Here is a 12,277-nt window from a genome sequence, read left to right as displayed (position 1 = left end):
TCCAGGGTATTGTTTCCCCCGGTGGGGGTGTGGACATGCTGATAGAATTCAGGTAAAACAGATCTGAGATCTGTTTGATTAAAATTACAGCTACAAGAAAAATACCAGCCAGCTGTTTTCTCATGTGACTGCTGATGACCTCATACAGTGCCTACAATGCATTTCTTTTTCTGCAGCCAGCTACTGCAGCTGGCTAACTAGTGGGCACAACATCGGCAACTAGCTAACACTATGCAATTCACAGGTAAAATTGTGATTTATAGTTCTGTTGAGTTAGGGCTAGGCGATATAGCTGAAAAATGTATCACGATAAAATGTTTAATTTCAGTCAATTTCCGTATCCATTATATCATATTCATCATGTGCACTTATGGCAGTTTGCATTTAATGCCTTCTATTGAACATTTTTGTGTCAAGTGTCTAGCGCCTGTACTATCGTTTTATCTTCCAGGCCTATGTTAAGTCAACAGAAATGAGTTTGTATCATACTGTATGCCTCTGAGACCTTGAACTGTGTGAACTCTGCCTGTCAATGTTGTATGTCATATATCCAAGTTTAATTATACATGACATTTTACAACATTCATACTCCTTTTGAAACATCACAATAGACTATAAAATCTAAAAAAAGAGCAAAAGCAGGGCTGGTCAACAGTTCTGCTCTTTTTTTAATTCAAGCTGATGTCCTAATGTTAAATTCATATATAAATGAGCAGACATTTTACAATGGGCCTTAACATCAAACTTCATTGGCTGTGTTGTAGAAACCTTTATTGTCTTACTGCTGAAGGGCTAATTGGGCTATAAACTGTTATCCATCTTGATTTGCCATTTTAATTTAATAGAACTCTGCTTAGAAAAAAGCATCAAGTAAAGGAATAGACGTTATTGAACACAGTGAGGCACAACAGGGGACTGTGTGACAGTTTTAATCAAACCTAAATTGCAGCCATACCATGGTGCAAGCATGTGAGCAGTGAGCACAATATGGCTCTCTTATTCTACAGACATGACTGCATTGCCTTACAACAGTTCTCATGTTAGCTTATCTGTGTATGTGTGTGTATTTCTACCTGCAGGTCCTTCATGTCTTTCTCCAGGCGGAGTCTCTCAGAAGTTTCCGTCTCCAGCAGCTGGGAGGCCGACTCCCCGGTGTTCCGCTCATCAGCCAGCTCTGATGACAGCTCTGTGATCTGATGCAATACACAAACATAGGGTTAGGGTTACTCTGTCAGAAATTATGTGGGGGTTTTTTTTAAACCAAGTTTGGGTGAGAACACAAGAGGGCATCCGTTGCGGAAGTGTTTTATCGAAGCGACACACCCCTTTCTTGGAAATCGGTTTGATCAGATTGCACTGCTCTGATGCTACATCACAGCGATTTTATACCAGGACAAATAACAAATTCAACTCTGAAGTAATATCACTATCAAGTTTAGATTTTATTTGTGTTCTGATTGACCATTTAGTTGAAATTACTATTGAAATCTGTTATGACTGTAGGTTTGAATAATAAAGTAAGCACAAAACAACTTTCACCATTTCACTGTTGGTAATGTTCCCATTTTTACCTGTATCATGGAAAATATTATAGTCAGGGAGAGGAGTCTGTTATCTTTCAGCTGAAAAAACATTTGAATTAAATATCTATGATGCTCAAAATCCTGGTGCGTCAGGTAGAAGTATATTTTGATGTCAGATATATTTCACCACATATATTTTTATCTATTTATTTATTTAGATTTGTTTGTGACAATTTGTATGTGTAGTAATATTGTTGTACAGTGTATTATAGTGATAAGTTGTATAGTATATGTAGTGTAGTAATGTGTCAACCATCTGTTGTCTTCTTAGATTCTGTATTATTCTACTAACATTATAAACCTTATACAACGTGATTTGTCAATAATGTAATCAACTACGGTCAAGCCACTTAAGCAAATTTTAATTCTTCTGTCTGACTTTTAAGGAAAAAATTCTCTGAATTCCGACAACTAATTCTCAGATTATTCTTGCACATGACCAAAATCCTCCTCTGTACATGTGTCCGTCTATTTCTGTGTGTTTACCCGGCTCTCGAGGCGGTCGCTGTTGAGTCTCAGCTCATTCCTCTCTTTCTCCACCTTCTCCAGCTTCTGCTTCAGATGCTGGATCTCTTCCTGAGACCGAAAAGACAGAAAATGTTAATGACAGACAGACATACTTGAAGGTACAGCAGATTCAGTGAGTTAATTAATCACCATATAAACTAATTATACTCATAACTGTGTTCTAATTCTTGCTAAATTGTCGGGGTTTATTTACAGGTGTTGTCTTTGAGCACTACAGCTGATGTTTATCTGATAGATATGATGCAGTTTGATTGATATAGTCAATAGTATTATCTAACAAATATTAATACGTGAAAGTTTAATTAAAAATCCTAGTTGTCTCTATCAAAGTTGAAGAGTGCCAGAATGGTCAAAATTCTAGGCATTTCCATTAAAGACATTTTAAATAAACTCTCGAGAATTTTTAGGATATTTTTACGTGAATATGGTCAAATTTAAAGACAGCCACAACAGACATCAAATTAAATAATGCCGACTTATATTCAAGAGTCTATATCAGCCTTCAAAAACCATCAGTCTTGCATTTCACCAGAAAAATACCTGGTATTTCCTGTGTACTATTTCAGTAGTTTTGTTGTAGTAGTAGTAGTGCGTGTGTGTGGTGTGTGTGTTTGTATACTCACATCTTTGCCACGGATCTGTTCCTCAGTGAGCTGCACCTCTATCAGAGGTCTGACGGTGGTGAAGAGCTTCCACCATGGCCAGTGTTTGACGCCACGATTTTTCTTTATGTTCTTCTGGATGCAGCGGATGGCCAGATCCTGGATCTGTCACACACACACACACACACACACACACACAACACACAACACACAACACACAACACACAACACAACACAACACAACAACATTAGGCAGAGGAAGAACACAAGACTGAATAGTGTGTGGTGCACTAACAGCTCTCCTAGAAGAGCTTTGTCAAGTCTGAAAAAATGACCCCAGATAATGTTATGTTAATGATGTCATAAGGGTTATTAGGGTGTTGACAGCACCAAATCTCCTTTCCTTGACTGTCCTGTAGGGGTCCCACAAGGCTCCATTCTTGGACCAATTTTATTCACACTATATATTAATGGCCTACCTAACGTAAGTCAAAACATTAATATTCAAATGTATGAGATGCAGATGTTCAGGACTGGGATTGTGAGGAAGTCCGATATGTCATGTCTTTTTCTGAGAGGTGACACACTCTAATGTGTTCCTGAGATGGGAGGAGCTGTAAATGAGTTCAAGTATCTTGAGGTCACATTGGACTCTACATTAACCTTTAAAAGTCATATGAGGTGTCAAACACCGTAAAATTTAATTTACAAAATTTTAAGCAAAGCAGGCCATTTCTGACTGCTAATGGCACCAGGGGTTTTTACACTCAATTATTTCAGAGATTGTAGAGTATTGTTTCACTAACCTGGTCACTTACAGGTGTAACAACACTTAAATCAATAGAATTACTTTTCAGCAAAGCCATAAAAGTTTTTGATTAAAAAACCCCCCACTCATTTCATCATTGTAACATTCTGTAAAAATATAATTTATTTTTAAAATTTAAAATATGCGTGTTTTATGTATAAGGCTTTGCATGGGCTCGCCCCACCTCCTTTAAATTAATTAATTAAAAGTCCCATATTATGCTCATTTCAGCTCTATATCTTTATTCTGGGATTCCACTAGAGTAGCTGTACATGATTCACAGTTCATAAAAGTCCTTATGTATCTTCTACTGGCCCTTTATGCAGTCCTACAACTCACCCTCTGTCTGAAACAAGCCGTTTTAGACAAACTGAACAACCTCCAAAAGGCACCAGGGCTACCACTAGAGGGTATTGTATACCCAACCCTACTCTTAAAAGGAAGTTTTTTCTTGCCACTGTAGAGTGCTTGCGCATGGTGGGAACAGTTGGGTCTCTGTAATAATATTATAAACAGTACGGTCTAGACCTGCTCTATTTGTAAAGTGTCAAGAGATAACTTTTGTTATGATTTGGCGCTACATAAATAAAAGTGAATTGAATCTTAAACAATGGCTTAAGATGAACCAGAACTGTGATCACTTGACATGTTGCACAATGTACTTTGTCTTTTTCTGTATTGTGCATTTGTATATTGTCATATGTAATGTTTTTGTTACCTGCCTAGGGACTATGGATGTAAATTTGCATTCTTGCTAACTCCGCATAGTTACATCTTATATTGTATTGTTATACTAATGTTCATTAACGTGCTCTGTCCCTATCAAAGAAATAAATAAATAAATAATCTCAGTTTCTCAATCCACTGAGCCCTTGAGAAGAAAATTACTTTACAGAGGCATGTATATGTGCAATAGAAAAGCCACTAAGTGTGAATGCTTTCGTCTTCTCTGATTTGAGATCTAACCAAGTCCGAGACTCTGCCAGAATCTCTACAAAATGCACATTTGCAGCTAGTTGCTTACAACAGTCACAAAGGAATGAGCCCAATTCCAAACTACATCAATTACATGAGATTTCTATTTATCCCAAGAGATGAGGCTAAAACTGCGTCCTTCAGGGGAGAGAGAGTGGTGAAGTATAACCCAAATGCCCTTGAAAGGTAATTTTGTTTGGCAGGCCTGAGCCTAGTGCAGCAAGTAAGAATAAACTGAAATGGTACTGAAAAGGAGAATCCAAAGCTTAATCTTCACCCAGTCACACACACACACACACACACACACACACATTTACAAGATATAAAAAAAACACCAAATGAACTGTGCGTTCACATGAGACAACTTCCACAATCAACATCAAAGCTTCTGTGAAGTAACACCACACAGAAAGTCAACAGATCCCCACTGGCAACTTCAAGAGTCAGTCAGCACACGACAGCAATGTTTTCCACTTCTCAGACTCACTCTGGTGGAACAACACACACACACATGCACACGCACACGCACACACACACACACACACACACACACACACACACACACACCAGACCAACGGTGTGCAGAGAGAAGGAAATGGCAAAGACACAATCCTTTAGAAGGGCAACTTGTAAAGCACCCAAAAAGCTAATTTGGCTACGCGAATGGATCTCCTTGGGTTTGAACTCCTTTTCATTTCACTGTGAACTGTCCAATAAAGCTGAAATGGCATGATGGTCTTCAGAACACACTTTAACACAGAATAAAGCCACCACCAGGACCAGGGATCATAGCCTGACAGCATTTCTTCCAGCTTGACCTCGAACAGAGTTGGCATTGATTGGTTGGTGCGGGTGGTTGTGCAAAAAGGGGTTGGGGCTATGGAGCATAGCATAAAGTCTGTGTGTGCAATGCCCTCGTCAGGATTGAGGTCAGCTGAAAAGAAGCAACAAGTCGTCTATGTTGTAAGTTGTAATATGAAATACAAGGTAACAGTGATCAACTTCAAAGCTGGAAACTGGTCACAGCCAATGTAGTTTAGGTAGATTGTGTAATCAAGGGTTGCCTGCGGAGATTTCTTGTAAACAAACATTCTTGCACACTCGTGCGTGTGCATAAAAAAAAACAGTGATCCAAACAGGGTTCTTACTTTAATACGTCATAAGGAGGAATTTTAGTACTATTAAAGCCCATATTATATATTTAAGAGCAAAATTATTAGTCATAAATTAGTAATCAGTAGAATATTAGACTACAATGAAAAACTCCAACACCCTTCACATCTCTTTAAGTGATCCCACCCACTGTAGCGTGATAAGGTGATGATGAATAATTTGAATAATGACTAATCTATTCATTGAGAAGGAATGAACCTTCCCTGAAGTGTTGTCCACCTGGCCTCTCTGGGTCAGGAAAACAAGAGTCTGTTAAGACTCAAAGATGAATTTTCCCCAAACACCCTGTCTTAAACGATATCTAGGTCATAAAGCAGACCTCAAGAGGTGGACACTAATAGAAGTTAAGTGACAATTTGCCACACATTCCAGGACTTTGGCAGACTCAGTTCATCAAGAACTCATAAAAGAACAAAGAAACTGACTTTGTAATGCAACATGTAATGTACACTAATTCATAGCTTGTAATGAAATTAAATGTAAGTTAAAATGCCAAGTCTCACATCCCCCCAGAGTGCAGATGCGTCTGCTAGCCCCCCTCTTCTGCATGACCCCCTCCTCTTTTCAGAGATAAGGAACCAACAAGTGTTGATTTTAGTTTATTGCTATACCCATATATAGATACACACATGTAGAGATCTATATGCATGGAGTAAGTTTATGTGTCACTTGTTGTTATAACAAAACTGAACTAACCAATTGTTTACAGATTCACACAGACACAATGTTTGCAGCTTGTGTGCTCCCTTTCAAAACCCCTCCCTTTCTCTTCTCTCAGGAAGAGAAAGAGAAGGTAAAGATACATTCCTGAGCTACAAGGAATACTGACATGTACTGGATTTATTTTACCATTTCATTCATTATGTTTTATTCACGTAAGGTGCATTTCATATATGTACACATAGGCATGTATACAGACATAATTGGTGAATATGTTTATGAATTAGATCTTGTATAAATTGCCATTTATACAGTTAACCTGGATTAACCTAGATTAACACTATGACTACAGTCCATGACTGTCTTTATATATGGTGTTTGGTACCTTTCAACAACTGAGTAGGCCAACTTTTAACATGGAAGCATTAGACATGTGATAAACTTAATTACTTGAATTTATTCTCATTAAAGAAATTGGAACAACTAAAATAGTTAAGAAAGAATAGATCTTGGGTGGGTGAAGTTTCGCACCATTCACCTCGGACATTGCCGACCCTTACAGGGTCAAGACTACAAAGCAGGAGACCCCAAAGATCACTCTCTTCCCTCTGGCACACTTGTTACCTGGACAACCTGACTCCTAATGCCCTTACAGCTCTTACGCGGACCTCTTACTCTTGACTCTTATGCTGACTTTTAGTGAGTCAGCATAAGAGTCAAAGTTAGTCATGGAGTTCCACACGGTTCTGTGCTTGGACCAATACTATTCACCTTATATACACTATATTGCCAAAAGTATTCACTCACCCATCCAAATAATTGAAATCAGGTGTTCCAATCACTTCCATGGCCACAGGTGTATAAAATCATGCACCAAGGCATGCAGACTGTTTCTACAAACATTTGTGAAAGAATGGGTCGCTCTCAGGAGCTCAGTGAATTCCAGCGTGGTACTGTGATAGGATGCCACCTGTGCAACAAGTCCAGTTGTGAAATTTCCTTGCTCCTAAATATTCCACAGTAAACTGTCAGTGGTATTATAACAGTGGTAGGTCACGTAAAATGACGGAGCGGGGTCAGCGGATGCTGAGGTGCATAGTGCGCAGAGGCCGCCAACTTTCTGCAGAGTCAATCGCTACAGACCTCCAAACTTCATGTGGCCTTCAGATTATCTTAAGAACAGTGCGTAGAGAGCTTCATGGAATGGGTTTCCATGGCCGAGCAGCTGCATCCAAGCCATACATCACCAAGTGCAATGCAAAGCGTCGGATGCAGTGGTGTAAAGCACGCCGCCACTGGACTCTAGAGCAGTGGAGACGCGTTCTCTGGAGTGACGAATCGCACTTCACCATCTGGCGATCTGATGGACGAGTCTGGGTTTGGCGGTTGCCAGGAGAACGGTACTTGTCTGACTGCATTGTGCCAAGTGTAAAGTTTGGTGGAGGGGGGATTATGGTTTGGGGTTGTTTTTCAGGAGCTGGGCTTGGCCCCTTAGTTCCAGTGAAAGGAACTCTGAATGCTTCAGCATACGAAGAGATTTTGGACAATTCCATGCTCCCAACTTTGTGGGAACAGTTTGGGGATGGCCCCTTCCTGTTCCAACATGACTGTGCACCAGTGCACAAAGCAAGGTCCATAAAGACATGGATGAGAGAGTTTGGTGTGGATGAACTTGACTGGCCTGCATAGAGTCCTGACCTCAACCCAATAGAACACCTTTGGGTTGAATTAGAGCGGAGACTGAGAGCCAGGCCTTCTCGTCCAACATCAGTGTGTGACCTCACAAATGCGCTTCTGGAAGAATGGTCAAAAATTCCCATAAACACACTCCTAAACCTTGTGGAAAGCCTTCCCAGAAGAGTTGAAGCTGTTATAGGTGCAAAGGGTGGACCGACGTCATATTAAACCCTATGGATTAAGAATGGGATGTCACTTAAGTTCATATGCGAGTCAAGGCAGGTGAGCCAATACTTTTGGCAATATAGTGTATGTTTCCTTTAGGAGATATTATTAGAAAACACTCCATAAATTGTCATTGCTATGCGGACGATACCCAGTTATATCTATCGATCAAGCCAGAAGAACCTCATCAGTTAGCTAAGCTCCAAGCATGCCTTAAAGACATAAAGAACTGGATGACCTGCAATTATCTGATGCTGAACTTGGACAAGACAGAAGTTATTGTTCTTGGCCCTGAACACCTCAGAAACACAGTATCTAAGTTAGTACTCCAGTACTCCCTGGCCTACAGCACCACTCTGAGTAATCTCGGAGTTGTCTTTGATCAGGACATGTCCCCTAACTCTCACATAAAACAAACTTCAAGGACTGCCTTTTTTCACCTAAGTAACATTGCAAAAATCCGGAAGATCCTATCTCCAACAGATGCAGAAAAACTGGTCCATGCATTTGGGGGGGAATGAGCACAGCCGAAGATGCCTGATCGAGCCCCAGAAAGCTGTCCCACAGAGAAACGACATGCGTCTTCCTCCCCCCTTCCGGCGCAACAACTTCACTGGCTGTCTGAACCACCAGGTGAAACTTTACTTTTCCTGTGATAGTGGGGTTGATGTAGGGCATGGGTCTCAATCTCGCGGCCCGCGGGCCAGTTGCGGCCCGCAGGACAATATTTTGTGGCCCCCACCTTGATATAAAAGTTTAATGTTAGTGCGGCCCGCGATTTTTGTTCGTCCAATGTGCGCTGAGAATGTGCGCACCTCACGGTAGATTGTGTTGTTATTTTTGCTACACAGCTTTCTGTAAAATTCAAAGATGCATTATTAAACCTTAATAAAGCATTATTCTTTTAATTTGAGCATCATCTCCCCGTTAATGATCACTTAGTTTAATTATTGTGAAGCACTTTGTAAAGTCCGTTTCAACACGAGCTCTGTCAATACATCACTTATCGTTCTTCTGATGTTTAATAATGATGACTGACGCTTTACAGTGGTGACGGTTTGCAGAAACACGTGATGAATTTTGGGTAAAGTCGCCCCAAATATCCACAGCAGCTGTGCGTACTGATCAGCTGTTGGAGAACCTGTGCGTAATTCTCACTGAGGTCTAATGAGTAGAGCAGACGTACAAACGGACCTTAAAAGACCTTTACATCCATGTTTGGCGCGCTGTGTGACAGCAAATGAGGCTCGTACATGTGATTCCACAGTGTGTGACATTAATGAAACAGAACCAGGCGTACCTGCTGCTGTGCCACACGACATATTTGATTAGACAACGCTGCTATGCTCCTGCTGCATCCATGGAGTTATTATAGAAAATAAAAGCCAGTAAATAACGCTTCCATGGGATAATGGTGTCCCACTGTCCCGGCTTCATGCTTTCACTTGTTTCTATGACGACGTTTACAACAACAACAACAGCACGGTAGAATTCTTGAATTTTTTTGCGCTCACTAACCCGGTACTTTCTACCATCTACAAATGTCATGATGGTCATATCATCATGAAAGACAAAAAGAAAGGCGACTGCTACCGGGCTGTTCTGTTCGGCTCAGCTATGTGAGAGGAAGCGCTGCCAGGTTTCTGGCAGCAAGGAGCAGGCAAGAGACGCCATGTTAAGAAGGAACGTTCATGTTCAGAAGAACCCATTGAAGTTAAATAACTGTTAGTAATGTAGTTTGAGAAGTTTGGATTTTTTTTTAGCAAAGCTTTTTTTGTGGAATACCTGGCGGCCCAGCCTCACCCAGACTCTGCCTCCAGCGGCCCCCACGTAATTTGAGTTTGAGACCCCTGATGTAGGGAGTACGATCTCCCTTCACTACAATCATGATATGGAATCGTAAAATATTTCCCTCTGCTTCTCAGTAACCTCTCAGCTGCTGAACGGTGCATTAAGGTGATTTCACTGGTCAATTTTAACGTTATACACTTAGTGTTTCCTGTGTTTACCCAAATTTAGTACATCTTGCCAAAATAATCATTCACTGCGTCATCCTGTAAAAAATGGTCCTCATTTCATACATTAATTGTCTGTCGTTGTATTCATGATTTAATTATTAATTGGTCATCACTGTATTCTTGGTATTGATTCATGGTTGCATTTATTAATTTTTATATTTTTATGTTTAGTCGTAGTAGTTGTGTGTTTCTAGTTAGTAGTTTATTTAATATTTCAATTATAAAGAACTAATCACATGGTTTGTGTGTATGAAGTATTACAGTCACTGTAGACGAGTCAAGAACGCCGTAGCAACCTTTTAGACTGAGACTGAATTAATCAATTTGCTATAATTTGCCCTTTTTAGGGTGGTGCCCCGTATTAACATATTGATTATTTCTGTTGAGGGTCATCCCACCACTTCATTTTGTACTACCTTGTATTTAGGCCATACTTTTAGTGTTGCCTTAAATATGAAACCTAATATTGCTACACCACTACGTCTTACCTTCCTCTTCTTGAAGGCTTGTCTGGCCAGGTATCCCCTGCAAGCAGCTTGGAACAGAGAGATGTTCCTCCTGGTCTGAACGTCCCGCTGCTCTTCAAGCCTGGACAAAGTCCCCGCTCTGAAGAACACCTGCAGGAGGAGAGGGAGAGTTAAGACAAAGTTACACACATTTCTTTTCTTGAAGGTAGGGGCACATGGCCACATACAACTGCACACATTTGTCAGTTAGGGAAAAAATTGTTCTTAACTTCCACTTGGGTAAACAAAAACTTCAAACTTTGCATGACTTGCACAGTCATGTACATGTTGAGCAAGTTATTGTAAAACGTATTACATACATAACTTACTTACTCCTATATGTTTAAAAGAATGATTATTTTAAAGAGCTAAGCTCCATGTTGATATATATTGATATGTTGAATATTTGATATTTCATTATTTCAAGCACAGTACTGAAGGGGGCAACAAAGCATTTCACTGCATAATGATGTGACATAAAAAACTTGAAACTTGATTAGATTTGAAGAAAATGTAGAGTATAAACTTCTGAAGCAATCAACAACTATAGAAGGAGTTTTTGTAACCCTGTAAAAACAAGCTTGCCTGATTTCTTCTGAAAACATAACTGGTGGTGTTAACCATGGATGAATCATCAGATGGGCCCACCGGGCATAGAGGGGGGTCCAGGGGCCATTAAGCGACGGCTCCGTTATTGACATTTTTTTGTCGTTATGTGAAAACTAGGGCTGTCCTTATCTAGATCAGGGTCCTTTAATATTGGAGCATCTGAGTTGAGTAAGGATACCATGTCTGATTTATTTTTAATACATTTTTTCTTTATTTTTTTTCCTACTTCATAAAGATGTGCAGTGTATTCTTAAGTGGTAACACACATCAGCAATTTTAAACGGGTTACATTAAATGCATCATGCGGAAAGAAGACGTAGTAGGGATGTACCAATCCAGGAAGAGAATGTTATAAATTGCTGCTTTTATTAAGTTAACATCGATGCTGCGAAATCAGACAGCAGCATATTGCGTGATCCGACAAAGATGGGCATCAAGACCCCATTGGTGTGAACGCTTACATAGCAAACAATGGGTTTGGGTGTTTTGCGTCTCATTTCCGCTTACTAGACTACTCCTGAACCACATCTGACTCCGGCAGAGCTTTGTCTACTGCCGCCCAGTATGCTCAAAATGTTGGCTGACAGCCCTGCCAGTAAATTATGCAGGAAAAATGCTCTGTAACACACGAACATATGAACTTATTGTATTTTATTGAAAGGATGAGACTCCCTAGCGCTTAGAAAGGGCTGGGGGAGCACTGCAGCTTAGTGGCATTTTTGTGCCAAAGAGAGCCAAGTAAAACAATTTGAAAATAGTTAAATGTTTGACGAGATACCATGCAGATCATCTGTCTAATGGCGAACAATAAGTGACATGGGCTCAGCAGTGTGCATGTCTTTGTTTATTGTATCTGAACATGACCTTACATTGGAGCCAACTGACAAACTACAGACCTGTTCATGCTGGCAGG

General features: G+C 40.2%; 1 protein-coding gene across 1 annotated transcript in view; it reads right to left on the bottom strand.

Moving 5' to 3' along the window:
* LOC139284844 (unconventional myosin-XVIIIa-like) overlaps window positions 1-12,277 on the bottom strand; it is a 156,053-nt gene that overhangs the window by 49,699 nt on the left and 94,077 nt on the right. The window contains exons 22-25 of the mRNA XM_070905181.1: window positions 10,738-10,866; window positions 2,735-2,878; window positions 2,070-2,159; window positions 1,074-1,193 (exon numbers count right to left, since the gene is read on the bottom strand). Coding sequence (XP_070761282.1) covers window positions 1,074-1,193; window positions 2,070-2,159; window positions 2,735-2,878; window positions 10,738-10,866 — 483 coding nt within the window. The remainder of the gene's footprint in view (window positions 1-1,073; window positions 1,194-2,069; window positions 2,160-2,734; window positions 2,879-10,737; window positions 10,867-12,277) is intronic.

The sequence above is a fragment of the Enoplosus armatus genome, chromosome 5 (genome assembly GCF_043641665.1).
Source record: "Enoplosus armatus isolate fEnoArm2 chromosome 5, fEnoArm2.hap1, whole genome shotgun sequence".
Lineage (NCBI taxonomy): Eukaryota > Metazoa > Chordata > Actinopteri > Centrarchiformes > Enoplosidae > Enoplosus > Enoplosus armatus.
Note: the sequence above shows the minus strand (reverse complement) of the source record. Positions and strands in the feature narration are given on the sequence as shown.